Source organism: Rhagoletis pomonella, unplaced genomic scaffold (assembly GCF_013731165.1).
Source record: "Rhagoletis pomonella isolate Grant_MI unplaced genomic scaffold, Rhpom_1.0 Rhpom_scaffold_00002, whole genome shotgun sequence".
In the NCBI taxonomy this organism is placed as follows: Eukaryota; Metazoa; Arthropoda; class Insecta; order Diptera; family Tephritidae; genus Rhagoletis; species Rhagoletis pomonella.
This window is the reverse complement of record NW_023458556.1, coordinates 86253470-86271961: the sequence shown is the minus strand read 5'-3', so window position 1 is coordinate 86271961 and position 18492 is coordinate 86253470. Positions and strand designations below refer to the sequence as shown.

Below are 18492 nucleotides of genomic sequence, written 5' to 3'. Positions count from 1 at the left end.
TGAGATTCAAAGCGGGTTCACTGTAGTTGTAATCTTAAAAATTTAAGGACTATGATTACTGTAATCGTAATCATGAAATCCATTTCTAAGGTGAACCCCGCACAGGCCTGTATTATTTATGAATATGTATGTACTTGGATGCGAAATAACGCGTTTTTTTAAATTGTGAAGCAGATTTGCGCTCCAATGCAACGATCATACTCATTTTAAGCCGTTTTACACAATCTTTTATCAAGATAAAAAATCCCCATACACAAATTTTGCCACTTAAATATTAAACTTATACATATCTAGCAAACAAAATCACATATGGTAAGCAATAATTTTCGCCTATGGAGACGCGTCGTTAGCTAGTCTTTAACAGGCGATTAGTTTACTCAAAAGTTTGAGGGCCAGTTGCTGAAAGCCTGATTAACACTAATCATCGGTTAACATCGTTATCGACGTTTTCCACTCCATGCATATAACACGGTGTCGGCAAAGTCGATAACGACATTTAGCCAGGGATTAGTGTCAACCAGGCTTTGGGCAACCGGCCCTAAATCATTTAAATGAAAGTTGAACGATGTTAACGCCTTTTAAATACAATGATTGTGGCCGATTACGAAATAATAATATTCTTAAAGAAATTTTTTGAAAATTTCATCAAAACTTGAAAGGGAGGACAAGGAGGACATAGAAGGACAAAATTTTGTTTCATAAAAATTATTTTTTAGCACATCTAACTATGCACATTTTATAAACTTTTTTAATATATTTTGCATAATTCTGCATATTTTTTGCATACATTTTTCACACACTTTGCATATTCTATTTGCGTACAAATCTGAGCTCTAATTATAAGGATCGATTAACCTATTTTTTGGGAACACTTTTACCTGTACTTAGATCCGAGTAATCAGTGTACATTTTGTTTTTACAAGATTGATGTTACCTGTTATTATTACAATAATACCAATAACGTCTGCTATATTTCAGCGTCAACCACAGAAGATGGCAAAAATAAAGCAGAATATCGAATATATGGATTGACCGCATTGGCATCGTTTCCTGGAAGCGGCAACACTTGGCTTCGTTATTTGTTGCAACAAGCGACAGGTAAATGGATTACTAATCAGTAGGGCTGTGCGATTATTCGATTACTCGAACAAGTTGGTTAATCAATTACTCGAGTAATCAAGACTTTGATTACTCAAAACGATGATTAATCGAGTTACTCGAAATATGATTACTCAAAAAAAATAATTTTGCTCGTTAAAAGAGTTTGCTTTGGAAAATGCTTATTTTCTTTTTTACATTCTGTATATGAAAAAAATTTTTCGTTTTAAAAACAGAAACGTTGCACACTGGGGCTTCTTCATAGAGGGCGATGCTCAAAACTCATTTTTCGAAATAATAATATCCCAACGGTTTTTACCCTCCATTCCCGCCCATCCGCACGAGGGGCGCAGTCCGCATGACGTACGGAACCAGTATTTTCAATTTTTGCGCCGAGTCACGATAGGCAGGAGTTTGTTAAGTGTCGAGATCTAAAACTGTTCAGCTACAGAAATAAATTCATCAGCCGATTTTATGTCTTTATTTTAATGATTCATTTATTGAGAGAGGACAGTATCGATTTCTTAATGCTGAAAAGCGGATCTGATATATCAAACGCGCTAGAATGAGAGTTAAAATCCTGGCATAAGCAACGGAGTGGGTCGTGCAATTCAAAATTAGTTTTACAAGCTTTCAGAAATAGGGGGGAAAAGTGTCTTGATACCCGGGAGGGAACATTAAGGCTAACTTCGCCAAGAAGAAGCGGACTTGAAATTGAGCCTGTTAGTAATTTAACTATAAAAATTGTACCAAGCATTTGCCTGCGGCTGGAAAGTGTAGGAAGATTAATAAGTTTTAATCGGCTCGTATAAGGTGGAAGGTTATATTGAGAATCCCAAGGAAATTTCTTAAAGCAAAAAGTAGGAATTGTTTTTGAATTGATTCTATCTTGTCTGAGTAAATTCGATACCTTGGATTCCAAACCACCGAACCGTATTTCACAATCGGCCTAACTAATGTCGTAAACAGGGTTTTAGTGATATAAGGGTCACAAAATGCTTTTGACCATCGTTTCACAAATGCAAGTACACCTTTACCCTTGTTGACTGACACATTAATATGAAGATTAAAATTAAGCTTAGGATCCGTTGTGATACCAAGGTCCACAAAATTGTATACCTATTCCTGGTTATGGTTATCTACTGTATAAGAAGCGGGATGAACAGCTCTTCGCGGGAACCTCATTACTTTACATTTCTTAAGATTTAGAGGCATAAGATTTACTTGACACCAGTAAGCCATGCTGTCTAAGTCTGATTGTAGCAAAGACCTTTCTTTAATTGAAACGTACGATTTATAAAGCTTTACATTATCTGCATACATTAGAATTTTGGAAAATTGTATATCTGTAGAAATATCGTTTATAAAAAGCAGGAACAGAACCGGGCCTAGGTGGCTACCTTGAGCGACTTCTGAAGTAACATCAATGACGTCAGAGATAGCATTTTTAAACATTACCCTTTGTGATCTATCATAGAGGTATGAAGAGATCCAACGTAGGAAATTAGGTGGAAGACCTAGAAGATCAAGTTTGTAGATGAGCAACGAGTGGCACACTTTGTCAAATGCTTTACTGAAATCAGTATATATAACATCAACAGATTTGCTTTCACTAAATGCTTTTGAGATATAGGATGTTAATTCAAGTAAATTTGTAGAAGTTGATTTGCCTTTGCAAAATCAATGTTGACTATATGAAATGCTCGAAGAGATAGAATGCGTCAACTGATTTGTTATAATTGCTTCAAATAATTTAGGAATTGCAGAAAGCTTAGCTATTCCCCGGTAGTTCTCCACTGAAGATCTGCTACCGCTTTTATGTAACGGGGTTATGAACGATTCCGTCCATATAGTTGGAAAAACGCCCTCTTTAAGAGATAAATTAAATAACGCCGTTAACGGCTCATAGAGATAATCAGAACAATTTATAATATATATTATAAAGTTGGTATTTAAGATAAAAACTATATACAAGCAGAGTCATAACAAAGTAGCAAATCTCGTGTATAAACATTGGGTTCCGAACTACTACCAGCTGCCGCGTACAACAGCTCAAAGTTAACTTTTCAGTCAGAAATTTTGTTTCCCGTTATCGAAAGCGAGTTCATATGTGTTATTAAAGGCTGTCTTATTATGTTTAAGGTTACTATTAGTTTAGAAGGAACTATGTCGTTGAATAAGCAGTGTGTGCTGATTGTTTTACAACTTTACATCATTACATAATTTCAATGGTTCCGAGATATAAAGAAAACAATTTAATAAACAATTTTTTTTCATAGTGAATTTTTAAATTCGTTTTTTTTCCAAAATGCGCAAGGTTCTTTTCCGAATCTTTTTTTTGTTATAACCGCAAGCCTTTATATATAAGTAAACTTAAAAGATTTGCACAAGAACGTTACGCATTTTTGAGAAAAATAAGTTTTAACGTGAACTTATTAATTTTTGTCAGGCACATTTTGTCATTATTTTATCAAAAATATGTTCCAAGTGGGAGTGTTTTAAGGAAAATTCAAACTAAATGGAAGATAATGGTATATACCGCATGTATTTATTCTTTATTTCAATACTGTTAACTTTTATTCCAGACGGAACCCTTTTATCCATTAAAAATCGGGATTTGTGTGAAATATTTTTTAAAAGCCCGTCTAAATTACTACAATGCAAGTTCAGAGATATGGAACAATATATTTCAAGCCAAACCAGCTGCCCAGCTTCGGAAAGAAAGAAGTTGCAAATATGTTTGCGCAATTTCAAGAGCTACATTACCTTAAAATGGATCAGATGCGGTAGACACAAAAATAGATTTTATGAATCGGAAAAAGCGTGGTTAGAAAAAGCTTGTTATTTTGTGGTGTATCAGATACCTAAAGGAGGAAGGCCCACAAAAGACTTTGGGGAATTTAGTGACCAGTCAAAATATAGGAAAACTGCCTAGCTTCGTCAAGATTATTCCCACGAACAATTAACGTTCGCAGCACAAATGAGCCTGCTAGCTAGCGGAAAGCGCAGTGAAGCCAAACAAGTTCTGGACACTATTAATCCCCCATCTGAAGAAACTTCTCTGAACTGCCACATGTTTTTTTCGAATCGCGAAATAAAGATTTCAAAGCGTATCGTGAACGTTTTAGTCGAAAAACTTCAAGCAAAGCTAACCTTGAAGATGTATTTCATCGTCTCTTTTATTTTTCCGATCCTCATATTACGAGTTTAAGACCTTTACAAACAGTAAAAAGAAAATCATTTGATCCAGAAGTAAAAGACATGCTTTTAGAAGAGAATTTTGAATATACACAACCTGAATCTGATGATTATATAGACGAATAAAATATTTATCGTGCCTTGTACCGTTTTGTTATTGTTTCTATTTTAAGTAATCTTTATGGCCCGTTACCATAATTCCAATTATCAATGTGCAATGAATTAGTTTTTCAGTGTCTAGAACACGAAGTGACTTATTGGAAATAGTGGATGATCTGGGTTTATTATTTTTCCCTAAATATCTACATATTTTTCAATTTAACAAGAAAAAAAATTTGTTGAACAGTGTTAGTACACAAAATAATATTATATTTCCATTTTGGATGTGTCTTCGTAGTTTTCAGGGGAAAAATCCGGTTACAGACTTTTAAGCACCAACTTGTATGAAGCGGCCCCATTGTGCGTTGTTTTCAAAGTATCAAGGAACTTTAACTACTTTATACATATGTAAAGAGTTGAAATGTTGATTACTCATTTTACTCGAAATGTTGATTAATCATAAAGCAAATTACTCAAATATTTTTTTTTTTTTGGTTAATCAAAAATCTTGATTACTCGAGTAACTGAACTTTTGAGTAATCATAATTTCCAATTAATCGAATAATTGAGTTATTTACTTTATGATTAATTAAAATTTTGAGTAATCAATTAATCGCACAGCCCTACTAATCAGTATTAGGCTATTCCGTAGTTGTTATTCCGTAGAGTGAAACTTCACTACATCGTCATATAATTTCAAAGGTTGGCAAAGCACCACAAGCAAATATAGAGCAAGAGCAACTGTTAGCAAAAACCAAAACCTTGGTCGAAATATCCAATATATCTGACTCATGAACCAAAACCGAACCAAAATGTATCATCTCGATAAACGAGCTTTCGTTTTCTCATCAGCGCATTAGTTTCTCGAATCGATAGATTGTTGCTTACCCGATGCCAGAGAACTTAGATAGATAGAGAAAGTGCAAACTTAATGTGACCAACTATGTCATATCTCAAAGAAGTACAGCTTAGGTTCGGTTAAGTTAACGCCGCGAGCCGATTACGGAATTTCGAATGCGGCTAATTTCGATCTCTGAGAGCCAATATGCTTCCAACATAGCCTCGCGATGATTGGGCAGTCTAAAAGAAGGTGTGGAGATGATTCCATTTCATCTTCCTCTTGAAAGCTGATACAAAAGAATCAGTTGAAATTCCTAGTCTCACCGCATGAATACCAATCGCGCAATAGCCTGTCAGAACCACCATCACTAGCCCTTGAGAGGTAACGTGTTTTAAAGTGCCCTATAAAAACATTTGCTTCAGCAGAGAAACGTCTTCATTTCATTTTTTATGTTGCAAAAGGACTCGGTTTTCCTCATCCTAATATCCGCAGGCGCTGTGTTCTACACATGTATGTTAAGCGTCAGTGTGAGTGTGGTTCCTAATGCTCCGCTAATTCATGTTTTACAAGTGTGGCCTTCTCTAGTGAGTTCCACCTAACCAGGACTCCTTGAAACAATATCGACTTTAATCTGTTTTCCCAGAGCTTATGAATTAATTTGGGCGAGAGACCCCACCTTTTACCGATAGCTCCCCTACAGCAATGCAAGGCAGCCGACACATTTCCAACCCCTTCCTCAATGTTAGGCTTCCACGACGGCCGCCGTTGATCGCCCCTAGTTACGTGGTTCAGGTAACCTTGAGCCAGATCAAAAAGGGTGTATAGAAATCGTACCTTAACCAAAAGTTCCACATCATCTACATAGGCGATCACCCGACAGCCCACTTTTTCCAGTTCCTCTATAAGGTCGTTTGCAACCGCAATCCAGAGCAAGGGAGAGAGAACACCACCTTGTGGAGTGCTCCGATTGACTCTGCAGACGCTGTAGATAAGCCTTATTAAGTTGGTTTCCACCCCCAGATTATGAATATACTTTACTATTGCCTCTGGAGTGACATTGTTGAAGGCCCCCTCGATATCGAAGAAGGTCCCTACTCCATAATATTCATGCGTGAAGGCTTCCTCTGACCACTTCACCGACCTTTTCTTGCAATAACCATATTCAGCTCTTGAAAGACAGTCACAAGGAATCGCGTTTCTTAAACATGAGAACCTTCTCCCGCCTTCGGGATGAACGCAACACTGGCCACCCTCCAAGCCTTTGGGATGTACCCGGTCCTCAGGTAGTTCGCATAAATAGGATCCAACCAATTGCACGACACCTTTAGAGCCTTTTGCAGCTGCGCAGGTATGATGCCATCGGTCCCCGGCGACTTTAATGGTTTGAACGAATTTATCGCCCAGGCCATGTGATGATCGTCCAAAAGATCGAAGGACAGGACCTGGGGAGAGAATCTGTGACCAGTTAGCGACAATTTTCGAATCGCTTTCGCACTTTTTGACGCAAAAACATTTATATAATACGTCAAAAAGTGCGATAGCGATCCGAAAATTATAACTAACTGGTTACAGAATCCCGCTCCTGAAGTACAAAATATCCCAAAGAAGTACATTTGACTGTACTTCGAAGTACGAAGTACAAGAGCGAAAAAAGAAGTACTGTACTTCCGAAAGAAGTACGGTTGGTCACATTATGCAAACTGCAAGTGGAAACTATTCGCAGACGAAAAATTAACAGCGTTAGAAAAGTTCAACTCGGAATGTAGAAATGCTTGTTAACAGACAGAAATTCTGTTCAATTTAATGTTGATAACATAGTAAAATGTTGAGCAACATAAAATCTGCTCTTCTTCGTGTTGCGAGCAAATAAACAAAAATATGGCAAATCTTCATATAATTTTCATTAATTTGTAATTTTTATTAAATTTTTTTAATTGTTCTCCTTTTGTGAAGATGCAAATACAATTTAAAGCAGTGATGGGCACACCTAAATACTTTTGTACTTAAAGTACCACTTTGGGTACTAAATACACAAATACTTATTATTTGGAGATGACTAAATATTCAAGTAAAAAGAACTTAAATACCCAACTACTATTTACTTAGGAATTTAGGAGCTGGTAAGTACCCAAGTAAAAAATACTTAGGTATTTAGGAGCTACTAATTACCCAAGTAAAAAATATTTAGGTATTTAGGAGTTATTAGATATTAAAGTAAGAAAAACTTGAGTATTCAGGAGCTGCTAGATACCAAAGTACAAAAAATGATAGTATCTAGCAGGCGCTAAATACTCTGGTCCAAAGTACTCAGGTACCTTGGGGATGCATAATACTTTCACTAAAGTACCAAGGTATTTAGTCGATGGCTAAATACTTTCAAACTAAATCTATATATATAACGGATCTTAACCAGATTAGTATGGGACACCTCTGAGACACTACCTTTCCGATGCAAAAAGAATTATCGAAATCGGTTGACGTGGTCCAAAGTTATGCGGTAAAATACATAAAAAAAAAAGAAATATTCCGACGAACTGATAACCTCCTCCTTTTTTGGAAGTCGGTTAAAAATGAAATGTCTTTCGTATGTCGGCGCTGCCTGACCAAACGGTTGAACCGATTTCAATTCTGTAAAAAGCACATTTTTGAACCTTCTGTGCGGAAGGTTCTTTGATGTAAATAAATTTGAAATTTTTTGTTGTTGTTGCCGAAAAATGAAGAAAGATGAGACGTCACGATTTCACAATTTCACAGAGTTTTCCGTATATTGAATGTCACTAAACTACTAAACGGCTGGACCGATTTCGTTCATATTTGGAACATATTTCAGCACCTTGAAGGGAAATATTTCGGCTAAAAATTTAATCGCTAGGTGGCGCTGGGGTCGGGATATTCATAAAAATTGCATTTACTTGCTGATTTGGCTCATATTTAGAAAACAATTTAGCCAATTTAAAAGAAATATTTGGGCTTGAAACTTACACGATAGGTGGCCCTGTGGCCGTGACATCCCTAAAAATTATTTTATGCTAAGAGAAGGATATATCTACTATATATTTGTGGAAGTATGTATGTGCCAGGTTGCAGCCTAAACGGACAGACGGAATCGAACAAAATTTTGACAGAGTATTGCCATGACACCTGGGCCTATAATAGGGCAAAAAAAATGGGATTCGGCAAGGGGGCGTGGCACCTCCCATAGGCGTGAATTTTTGAATCAGCCATAACTTCGAAACTATAAGTCACATGAACTTGAAAATTGGTATGCAGTCATATATATGGTAGGTGCTTACAGTAGAGTATATATAAATGACTTTGTAAAAGTGGGCGTGGCACATCCCATAGGCGTGAAATTTGTTATCAATCATAACTTCGGAACCATAAGTCACATGAACTTGAAATTTGGTATACAGTCAAATATATGGTAGGTGCTTATAGTATGGTATAAATAAATGAGTTTTTAGAAGTGGGCGTGGCACATCCAATAGGCGTGGAATATTTTATCAGCTATAAATCCGAAACTATAAGTCATATGAACTTGAAATTTGTTATTCAGTCATACATATGGTAGGTGCTATAGTAGTGTATATAAAAATGAGGTGGTAAAAGTGGGCGTGGCACATCCCACAGGAATATTTTATCAGCTATAACCCTGGAACTATAAGCCACATGAACTTGAAATTTGGTATGCAGACATAACTATGGTAGGTGCTTACAGTAAAGTATATATAAAGGGGTTTGTAAAATGATGCGTGGCACATCCCATAGGCGTGGAAATTTTTATCAAATATTACTTGGGAACCATAAGTTCCCAGAACTTGAAATTTGGTGTGCAGGCATATCTACGGTAGGCGCTTTAGGTAAGGCATATATAACTGAGTGGACATCCGATAGGCGTGGTAAATTCGGAATCATATGTTACGTGAAATTGAAATTTGGTACGCAGACGTATATATCTATAGTAGATGCTTATAGTAGGCTATATATAAGTGAGTCTGTAAAAGGGGGAGCGGCACGTCCCATGGACCTGGAATGTTTTATCAGCTATAACTCCGGAGCTATAAGTCGCTTGAACTTGAAATTTCGTACGCAGCCATTTTAATGGTAGGTACTTATATTAGGGTATATAGAAATGAGTTTCGAAAAGAGTGCATGGCACATCCAATAGGCATAGAATTTTTTATCAGCTATAACTTCGGAACTATAAGTCCCACGAACTTGAAATTTAGTATGCAGATATATCAATAGTAGGTGCTTATATATGAATGGGTTTGTAAAAGGGGCGTGGCACATCCCATAGGCGCGGAAAATTTTATCAGCTATAATTTCAAAACCATAAGTCAAATGAAATTGAAATTTGGTACGCAAACGTATCTATGGTAGGTGCTTATAGTAGGGTATCTTAATATATAAATATCCCGTGACACTGTGTTCGTTTACGCTAATCCCCGATACCGCTTAACCGATTTCAATGAAATTTTGTGGGTGTGTATTGTTGGTTCCAACTTAAAAGGTAGGATAGTTGTAAACACGAGAAAAAATATTTTTTTTCATCGATTTTTTGCTATGCTTCTCGCATCGTGCTTATCTAAATAATCTATATATATAAAAATGAAATGTTTTTCGTATGACCGCGATGCCTGACCAAACGGCTGAACCGATTTAAATTCTGTCAAAAGTACTGTTTTGCACCTTCTGTGAAGAATGCTGAGACGTCACGAATTCACAATTTCATAGAGTTTTCCGTATATTGTATGTCACTAAACTACCAAACGGCTGGACCGATTTCGTTCATATTTGGAACATATGTCAACAACTTGAAGGGAAATATTCCTACCAACAATTTGCTTGCTAGGTGGCGCTAGGGTCGGAACATTCCTAAAACTGCATTTTCTTGCCGATCTGGCTCATATTTAGAATACAATTTAGCCGATTGGAAACAAATATTTTAACTTAAAACTTACACGATAGGTGGCCCTGTGGCCGAGATATCGCCAAAAGTTATTTTACGCTAAGAGAAGGATAGATATCTACTATACATTTGTGGCAGCATGTATGTATGTATGTTTTTTTTTTTTTTTTTTTTGGGGGGACGCCTGGGGAGAGGGGACACCCCTGAGTACTACTTTACCGGCATAGTAATATGCACGACTTGCAGCCTCACAGCTACGCCTGCGTACTAAAACCTCTCCACTAACCACTCTCCCCGCGGCACTGCCATTTAAGGTATTACCTCGCGGGGCTGGTTGGCCAGCAGGCTCGCTACGTTATTTAACCGGTTCTAGCTTGTTCAGATCGCCTTAGATCTTTAAGAATTCCAGAGATATGTGCGCACATTTTAAGCCAGTTCTCTGCTGATTCTAACATGTAGTCTACAATGTTGTTACTCTGTAGTATATTTCGGGTTTCAGGGGCATAGCGAGGGCAAAAGAATACTATGTGTTCCGCGTTTTCAGCAAGGCCCGTGCAAGTCGGACAGTGTGGGGAATCTCCATGCCCAAATCTTTTTAGATACTCTCGGTAGGGGCCATGTACCGAAAGAAACTGTGTCAAGTAGTAGTTTAAATCTCTGTGGGCTCTTTACAGCCAGTTTTTAATGCATGGAATAAGCTTATGGGTCCACCTACCCTTTTCCGATTCATCCCAACGCTTTTGCCAGATCTCCATAGAGCGACATCTTTCCTGCTCTATAACTTCTTTTCGGTTTAAACTGGTACTTCCCGCAGATACCCGCTTATACACTCTTTGCATCTCGTTTGCCAGGATATCTACGGGAATCAGTCCGGCAATTACGAAGGATGCTTCGTCAGATATGGTTCGGAATCCACAAATAGTCCTTAGTGCGCTTAGGCGATACACAGATGTGAGTATCTTCGCATGATATTTTAGGCTCATTGCTTCAGCCCAAATTGGAGCATCGTAGAGTAAGACTGAGCTGACCACTCTACTAAGCAATACCCTTCTACTATGTTTGGGACCGCCGATATTTGGCATCATTCTAGATAAGCATGCCTGTAAATTCGATGCTTTCTTTGCTGCATACTCCAGGTGGACCTTAAAGTTTAAACGGCCATCAATCATTACCCCCAAATATTTGATTGCGGGCATTGATATTATAGTTTCTGATCCAACACTGAGTCTTATTGTCTCTATGGCCTTTCTGCTACTTATCAATACTGCCTCTGTTTTGTGATCAGCGAGTTCTAGATATCTTGATGATAGCCATGCCTTCACTCTCTTTATAGCTTCGCTGGCTTTCCTTTCAATATCCTGTATATGCTTCGCTACTATTACTACAGCTATGTCGTCTGCGAATCCTATTATTTTTGCCCGAGGAGGCAAATCGATGCATAGAACCTCGTCGTACATTAAGTTCGACAGGAGAGGCCGGGGAACGGATCCTTGGGGTACCCCCGCGGAAACACTGTACGCCTCTATTCCTCTGTCGCTCCGGTACTTTAGTTCCCGTTCGGAGAGATAGCACCTAATTATTCTGATAATGTAATTCGGGGCCTCCATTTTGATTAGGGTTTCCATTATGTGCTGCCAGCTCGCAGTGTTAAATGCGTTTTTCACATCTAGCGTTATAACAGCACAGTATTCCTTTTTGCCTCCACGCCACCTTTTCCCTTCGATGGCCTCTTTGGCTATGTCAACCACTGATTTAATAGCATCTATTGTTGGACGAGATTTCCTGAAGCCAAACTGGTGTGGCGACAGAAAGCGTCTCTCTTCTGCTTACTGTTGCAAATAATATTTTCGAGGATTTTTCCCAGTGTGTCCAATAGGCATATGGGCCGATAGGACGAGGGTTCCCCAGATTGCTTATTTCCCTTTGGTATTAGGACTAGGTTTTGGACCTTCCATCTTTTCGTGAAAATGCCCTCATTAAGACAAGTCTGAAACACATTTACAAATAAATCTGGCCTCATTTTAATTGCAGCTTTTAAAGCCTTGTTGGGTATTCCGTCTGGCCCAGGGGCTTTTCCGTCTTGGATCTTCTTGCATGCGGACTCTAATTCGTTAACCGTAATAACTGGGACATCAACAATTTCGTATCGTGTACAGTTTGGTACGATTTCTTCCCTTTGTAGAAATAGAGTCGTTATTATATCGCGCAGCCTTTCTGGGCACGTGATACTCGGTGCTTTCTTGCCCTTAGTTTTTGCCATTACTACTCCATAGGCCGTGCCCCACGGGTTTACATCCGCTTCTTCGCATATTTTCTTAAAGCTTTCACGTTTGCTTACTTTTATGGCGTTTTTTAAGCTCTTCCTCGCCGTTCTTAGAGATTGTAGGTTTTCGTTGAAGTCTGGCCTCCCTCTGCTACGCTGCATTCTGCGTCTAGCACTCAGACACTGACGTATAAGTATTTTTATATCGTTATTCCACCAATAGCATGGGGAATTTTGTTTCCTCACCACTCTTCGAGGCATAGCAGCATCACAGGCGCATGCGAGGTTACGAACCAGGTGGTCAACCTCGCTCTCTACCGAGCCAGCTTTGTGTTGGAACTCTTCCATCATGCAGGCTAGGACCTCTCCATCTAACATACTGTCTTTCCATTTTGGGCCTCTCAGATTTGGCATCTGTTTGGGTCGCCTCAGAGTTATATCCATTATTATTGCCTGATGGTCGCTGTGGGTATACTCCTCACTAACTCTCCAATTAATTTTTTGGGCCAAGGAGTTACTCGCCAGCGTTATGTCAATAATTGACCCAGTTCCCATTTTGCGGAAGGTGTATGTGGACCCGCTTTTTACTATTGATACGCCGAGTTGGGCAAAAGTTTCAAGCAGCAGCTCGCCTCTTTTATTTGTTAGTCTGCTACCCCATTCTGTTGCCCACGCATTGAAGTCACCGGCGATAATTAGCGGGGATTTCCCGTTTGCTTCTTCAGCAATGCTACGCAGCATAAGGGTATACTCTTCTTTTGTAAGGCTAGGTCTTGCATAACAACTAAAAATGCTAATTCTGTTTACCTCAGCTCGAACGAAACCTTCACCCATGCTGTGCCTTCCTTGAAATGCGAGTCCACCGCAGAGCCATATAGCTGCACCCTGTTTACTATCGCAAACCCACGCACAGTCATCTTTACACCTATAAGGTTCGCTTATAATCGCCATATCTCCCTGAAGATCCCTTACTGTTTGTGATAGAAGATCTTGCGCTGCTTCACAGTGATTGAGGTTTATTTGGACTATTCTCATTTTTTCCTGTTTGTAAGAGCTTTCTTAAAAACTGGGCATCTATAACGGCCTGTAATATGGTCTATGTTCTCTCTCTTTTCCGCTCTACACAGAATACACTGTGGATTATTTTTACAATCTTTAGCGAAGTGCCCCTCAGTGCCACACTTTCTGCACTGATTCGACCGGTCAAATGTGCTACCGCAATTACGGGACATGTGGCCATACTGAAGGCATTTAAAGCATTTTTTCGGCTGGACCCTTTCGCGGATGCGACAGTTAACCCATCCTACCTTTACTTTCCCAAGCTGTATAAGTTTCTTAGCTTTTGGAGCAGGTAAGCTAATAGTAGCTGTTTGAGTGCCAGCATAAGCAGGGCGCAGACCAGTTATATCTGAACTCTCAATACCTTCAAGACCAGGCAATGATTTAGTAGCATTGTATACCTCTTCTTTGGTTGTAACCTCATCGATGTCTTTACATTCTACCAGGATTCGGTGAGTAAATGTCTTTACCGAAGCATCGTCCCCTAGGGTAGCACTGTATGTATGTATGTATGTGCCAGGTTGCAATCTAAACGGACGACAGAATAGAACAAAATTTTGACAGAGTATTGCCATGACACCTGGGCCTATAATAGGGTGAAACAAATTGGGATCCGACAAGGGGGCGTGGCACCTCCCATAGGCGTGAAATTTTTAATCAGCCATAACTTCCTGACCATAAGTCACATGAACTTGAAAATTGGTATGCATACATGTCAATGGTAGATGTTTATAGGCAGGTATATATAAAAGAGTTTGTAAAAGGGGGCGTGGCACATCCCATAGGCGTGGAGTTTTTTATTAGCTATAACTTCGGAACCATAAGTCACACGAACTTGAAATTTGGTATGCGGACATATCAATGGTAGGTGCTTATAGTAAGATATAAATGGCTATGTAAAAGGGGGCTTGGCACATCCCATATTCGTGGAAATTTTATCAGCTACAAATTCAAAACTATAAGTCACATGAAATTGAAATTTGGTACGCAGACGAATCTATACATGAGTTTGTAAAAACGGGCGTGGAACACTCCACAGGCGTGAACCTTTTTATCAGCTATAACTTCGGAAATATAAGTCCCAAGAACTTGCACTTTGGTATGCGGGTATATCTATGGTATTCGCTTATATTAAGGTATATATAAATGAGTTTATAAAAAGCGGCGGTGCACATCCCATAGGCGTGGAGTATTTTACCAACTATAACTGCGGAACCATATGTCACATCAACTTAAAATTTGAAGTGAAGACATATCTACAGCAGGGGCCTATAGTAAGGTATATATATAAATGATGATTTTATAAAAGGGGGCGTGGCACATCCCATAGCCGTGGAAATTTTTATCAGCTATAACTTCGGAACCATATGTCACATGAAATTGAAATTTAGTATGTAGACGTACCTACGGTAGATGCTTATAGTAAGGTATATATAAATGAGTTTTTGAAAGGGGCGTGGCACATTCCACAGGCGTGAAATATGATGAACTTTGGTATGAATACATATCCATGGTAGGTGCTTATAGGAAAGTTTGTAAACATGAGTTTGTAAAAGGGAACGTGGAGCATAGGCGTGGAATTTTTAATCAGCCATAAATTGGGAACCATAATTCACATGAACTTGAAATTTGGTATGCAGACATACATATATATGGGAGTTGTTTAGAGTAAAGTATATATAAATGAGTTTTTAAAAGGGGGATACACATTAGGGCTGATGATTTCATCCGGGTAATGAGCTACCCGGGTACCCGGGTAGCGGGTGAAGCCCTACCCGGGTATTGAATTACCCGGGTACCCGGGTATTTTATAACCCGGGTAGACCCGGGTAGACCGGGTACCCGGGCAGTATGGTAATTACCCGGGTACCCGGGCACCCGAAAAAATGTGGAGAGGTGAAAATTAAACGCATTTACGATCATATAACGCAAACGAACGTACATAGGGAAAATCTATAAGAATCTTCCGTACCATATGGGGAAATATTATAATATACAACACATACATTGCACTTGACAAATCCGTCATTCATCACACAAGCGTACTTCCAAACCCAGCTTGTTTTAGGCATGTCTAAAATATTAATATTTACGAAGTTGGTAATGCACGTACAGATATCGGATCGGTAACAAATAAAATTATTGAGACACACCCACCTGCGAATCTAAACGATGACCGACAGTTGAGGCAATTTTTGTGTTGGAATGAAAAAAATTTTAAAATTTCTTCCACAATTATTTCACAACAATACGTTCATCAACCTACTTCTCGTATTAAGGAAACTTCATTAAATAATTGTGATTTTAAAAGCTTTAAATATTATGAGAAAAGAAACTATAATTTGAACAAGCTGATACAATAAAAGTACAAAATCTTTAGGTGAATGAATAGCATAAGGCTTTGTTACCTTACTTTTTGTACCAGAAGTGGCCTACCACAGGGTTTAGTTCTTATATAATTCCCAATGAGAACGTTCTCGTCAGTTTTGTTCTCATTTTGGTTTTGGTTTTGACGCGTTCTTGGGAACAAAACTACGACAATGGCATTTAGTTTCGATCATACATTTCGTTCTCAGTCCCTGTTTTAAAATATTAATATTTAATATTCTTTAAAATATACATACATACATACATATGTACACATGCATGTATGTATATGCATTTACAAAAATTAGAAGTTTGAATTTAAGTACAGAAACTAATGTTTTAATTTACTTTTCTTGTCTCCGTCTACTCAGGCAAGCGGTTAGGTGTACATAGTCGCGTACACTCTAGCCATAAAAAAATAATTATAAAAAAAAATTTTCTCACTGAAAAAATATTTATCCTCACCAAAAAGATTATACAAGAAGCTTTATGTCGCATTACCCGGGTATTTTTCGTTTAACCGGCACCAACATATGTATATTACCCGGGTACCCGGGCAAATCGGGTAATACCCGACTACCCGGGTAATAAAAGCCCCGGGTAATACCCGGGTAACCGGGTACCCGGGTATCATCAGCCCTAATACATATGTATTCATCAATTATGTATATCACTCGGATATTTGTCTTATAGTCTTTAGAGCATTTCGGAACGGAAAGATTAAATCGTTTTTTTTTTTTATCCCGCGATGCTGTTAAATGAACAAGTAATTTTTAGAAAAAAAAACCGACTTCAATTCCCATATAAAAAAAAATATATATATATATATCGCATGATCCACTGATCGGATCTCAACCAGATTAGTATGGGACCACCTCTGAGACACTACCTTTCCGATGCAAAAAGATTATCGAAATCGGTTGACGTGGTCCAAAGTTATGCGGTAACATACATAAAAAAAAAAAAAAAGATTCCGACGAACTGATAACCTCCTCCTTTTTTGGAAGTCGGTTAAAAATGTTCATTCATAATGAACAAATCCCCTTCCGAAATAAGCATTCTACCGGAAAAGTGCAGCTATTCTAAAACAGCTAAGCAAACAGGCAGATAAACGGAATGTATAGTTTGTCTCTTTTAATTTATGCTGAATTGAATATTTGTACTACAGTTTTATATTTTGATTTGTTTACCCCGAACTACGTCGGGTGCTCTGCTAGTACTGTATAATTTAGGAGAAATTTAGAGAATTAACACCTCACCTTACACTCACATCAACTTAATTTACCATAACTTACTTCACCTCTCCTCAAATCAACTCACCTCATACAAACTCACCACACCTCACCTAAACTCACCACACCTCCTACTGCTACACCAAAATCCACCAAATCTTAACTCACCACAGTTGAACTCATCACACACGTTCTCACCACACCTCACCTAAACTCACTACACCTCAATTTGGGAACCGTTTGGGGATTTGAGAGATTCTTCAGACTAAATCAGGATTTTCAAGACTATTTCGGGGTTTTCGGGATTTTCGAAGCTATTTCGTAATCCTTTGGGGCTTCCCGGAAACTTTGTTTGAGATTTTCGGGGTTCTCGGCACTAATATCGGGATTTTCGAGACAACTTCCAAAATATTTAGGGATTTTCGGGATTTTTGGGAATACTGGACTATTTTTGGATTTTCAGGAATAATTTCAAGTTTATGGGACTTTCCGGACCTTATCGGGATTTTTGCGACTATCGGGATTCTCGGAACTAATATTGGAATTTTCGGGAGTATTTTGCGATTCTCGGAAATAATTTCGAAATTTTTGGGACTCCGGGACTATTTTTCGATTTTTGGGACTTATATCGCACTTTTGGGACTATTTCCAGATTTTTGGGGCTTATTTTGGATTTATGGTGCTTTCGGGATTCTCGATAATAATTTCGAGACTTTTGGGACTTTCGGGGCTATTTAGGGATTTTTGGGACTAATTTCGGATTTTTGGGACTCTTGGGACTGTTTCGGGATTATCGGGAGTAATTTAGGTATTTTTGGGACTTTCGGGATTATTTCCAGATTTTTGGGACTAATTTAGGATTATTGGAACTTTCGGGTCTATTTCGAGATTGCCGGGAGTAATTTCGGGATTTTTTGGACTTTAAGGACGGTTTCCAGATTTTTGGGACTATTTCGGGATTCTTAGGAATAATTTCGGATTTTTGGGACTTTCGGGAGTGGTTATGGATTTTTGGGACTTACGGGACTATTTCACGATTTTTGGGACTTTCGGGAACACTTCGTAATTCTCGGAACTGATTTTGCGATTTTTGGGACTTTTGGGGCTTTCGGGAGAATATTGATTTTTTGGGACTTCTTTTGGATTTTTGAGACTTTCGGAACCATTTCGGGTTTTCAGCAGTATTTCGGGATTTTTGGACTAAAAATTGGTGAAGCGGTTACCAAGATATACACATGTATCCATAAGTGGGCGTGGCTACGCCCATTTTCCAAAAATTTATAATATTCTTATTTCTCGTCTAAAAGTTATTGTAAATACCAATTTTGAGTGAATAATCTTCAGTAGTTACTAAAATATCGCAGTTTTCGTATTTCTGAAAATTACCGTTATATGGGAGGTAGGCGTGGTTATTGTCCGATTT

At 38.4% G+C, this 18492-nt stretch overlaps 1 protein-coding gene across 1 annotated transcript in view; it reads left to right on the top strand.

Moving 5' to 3' along the window:
- Positions 1–990: 990 nt before the first annotated feature.
- Positions 991–18492, top strand: part of LOC118734135 (WSCD family member GA21586) — a gene marked incomplete at its 5' end in the record, with an annotated part of 276288 nt that continues 258786 nt past the window's right edge. The window contains 1 exon segment of the mRNA XM_036463846.1: positions 991–1098. Within this exon segment, the coding sequence (XP_036319739.1) occupies positions 991–1098 (108 nt within the window).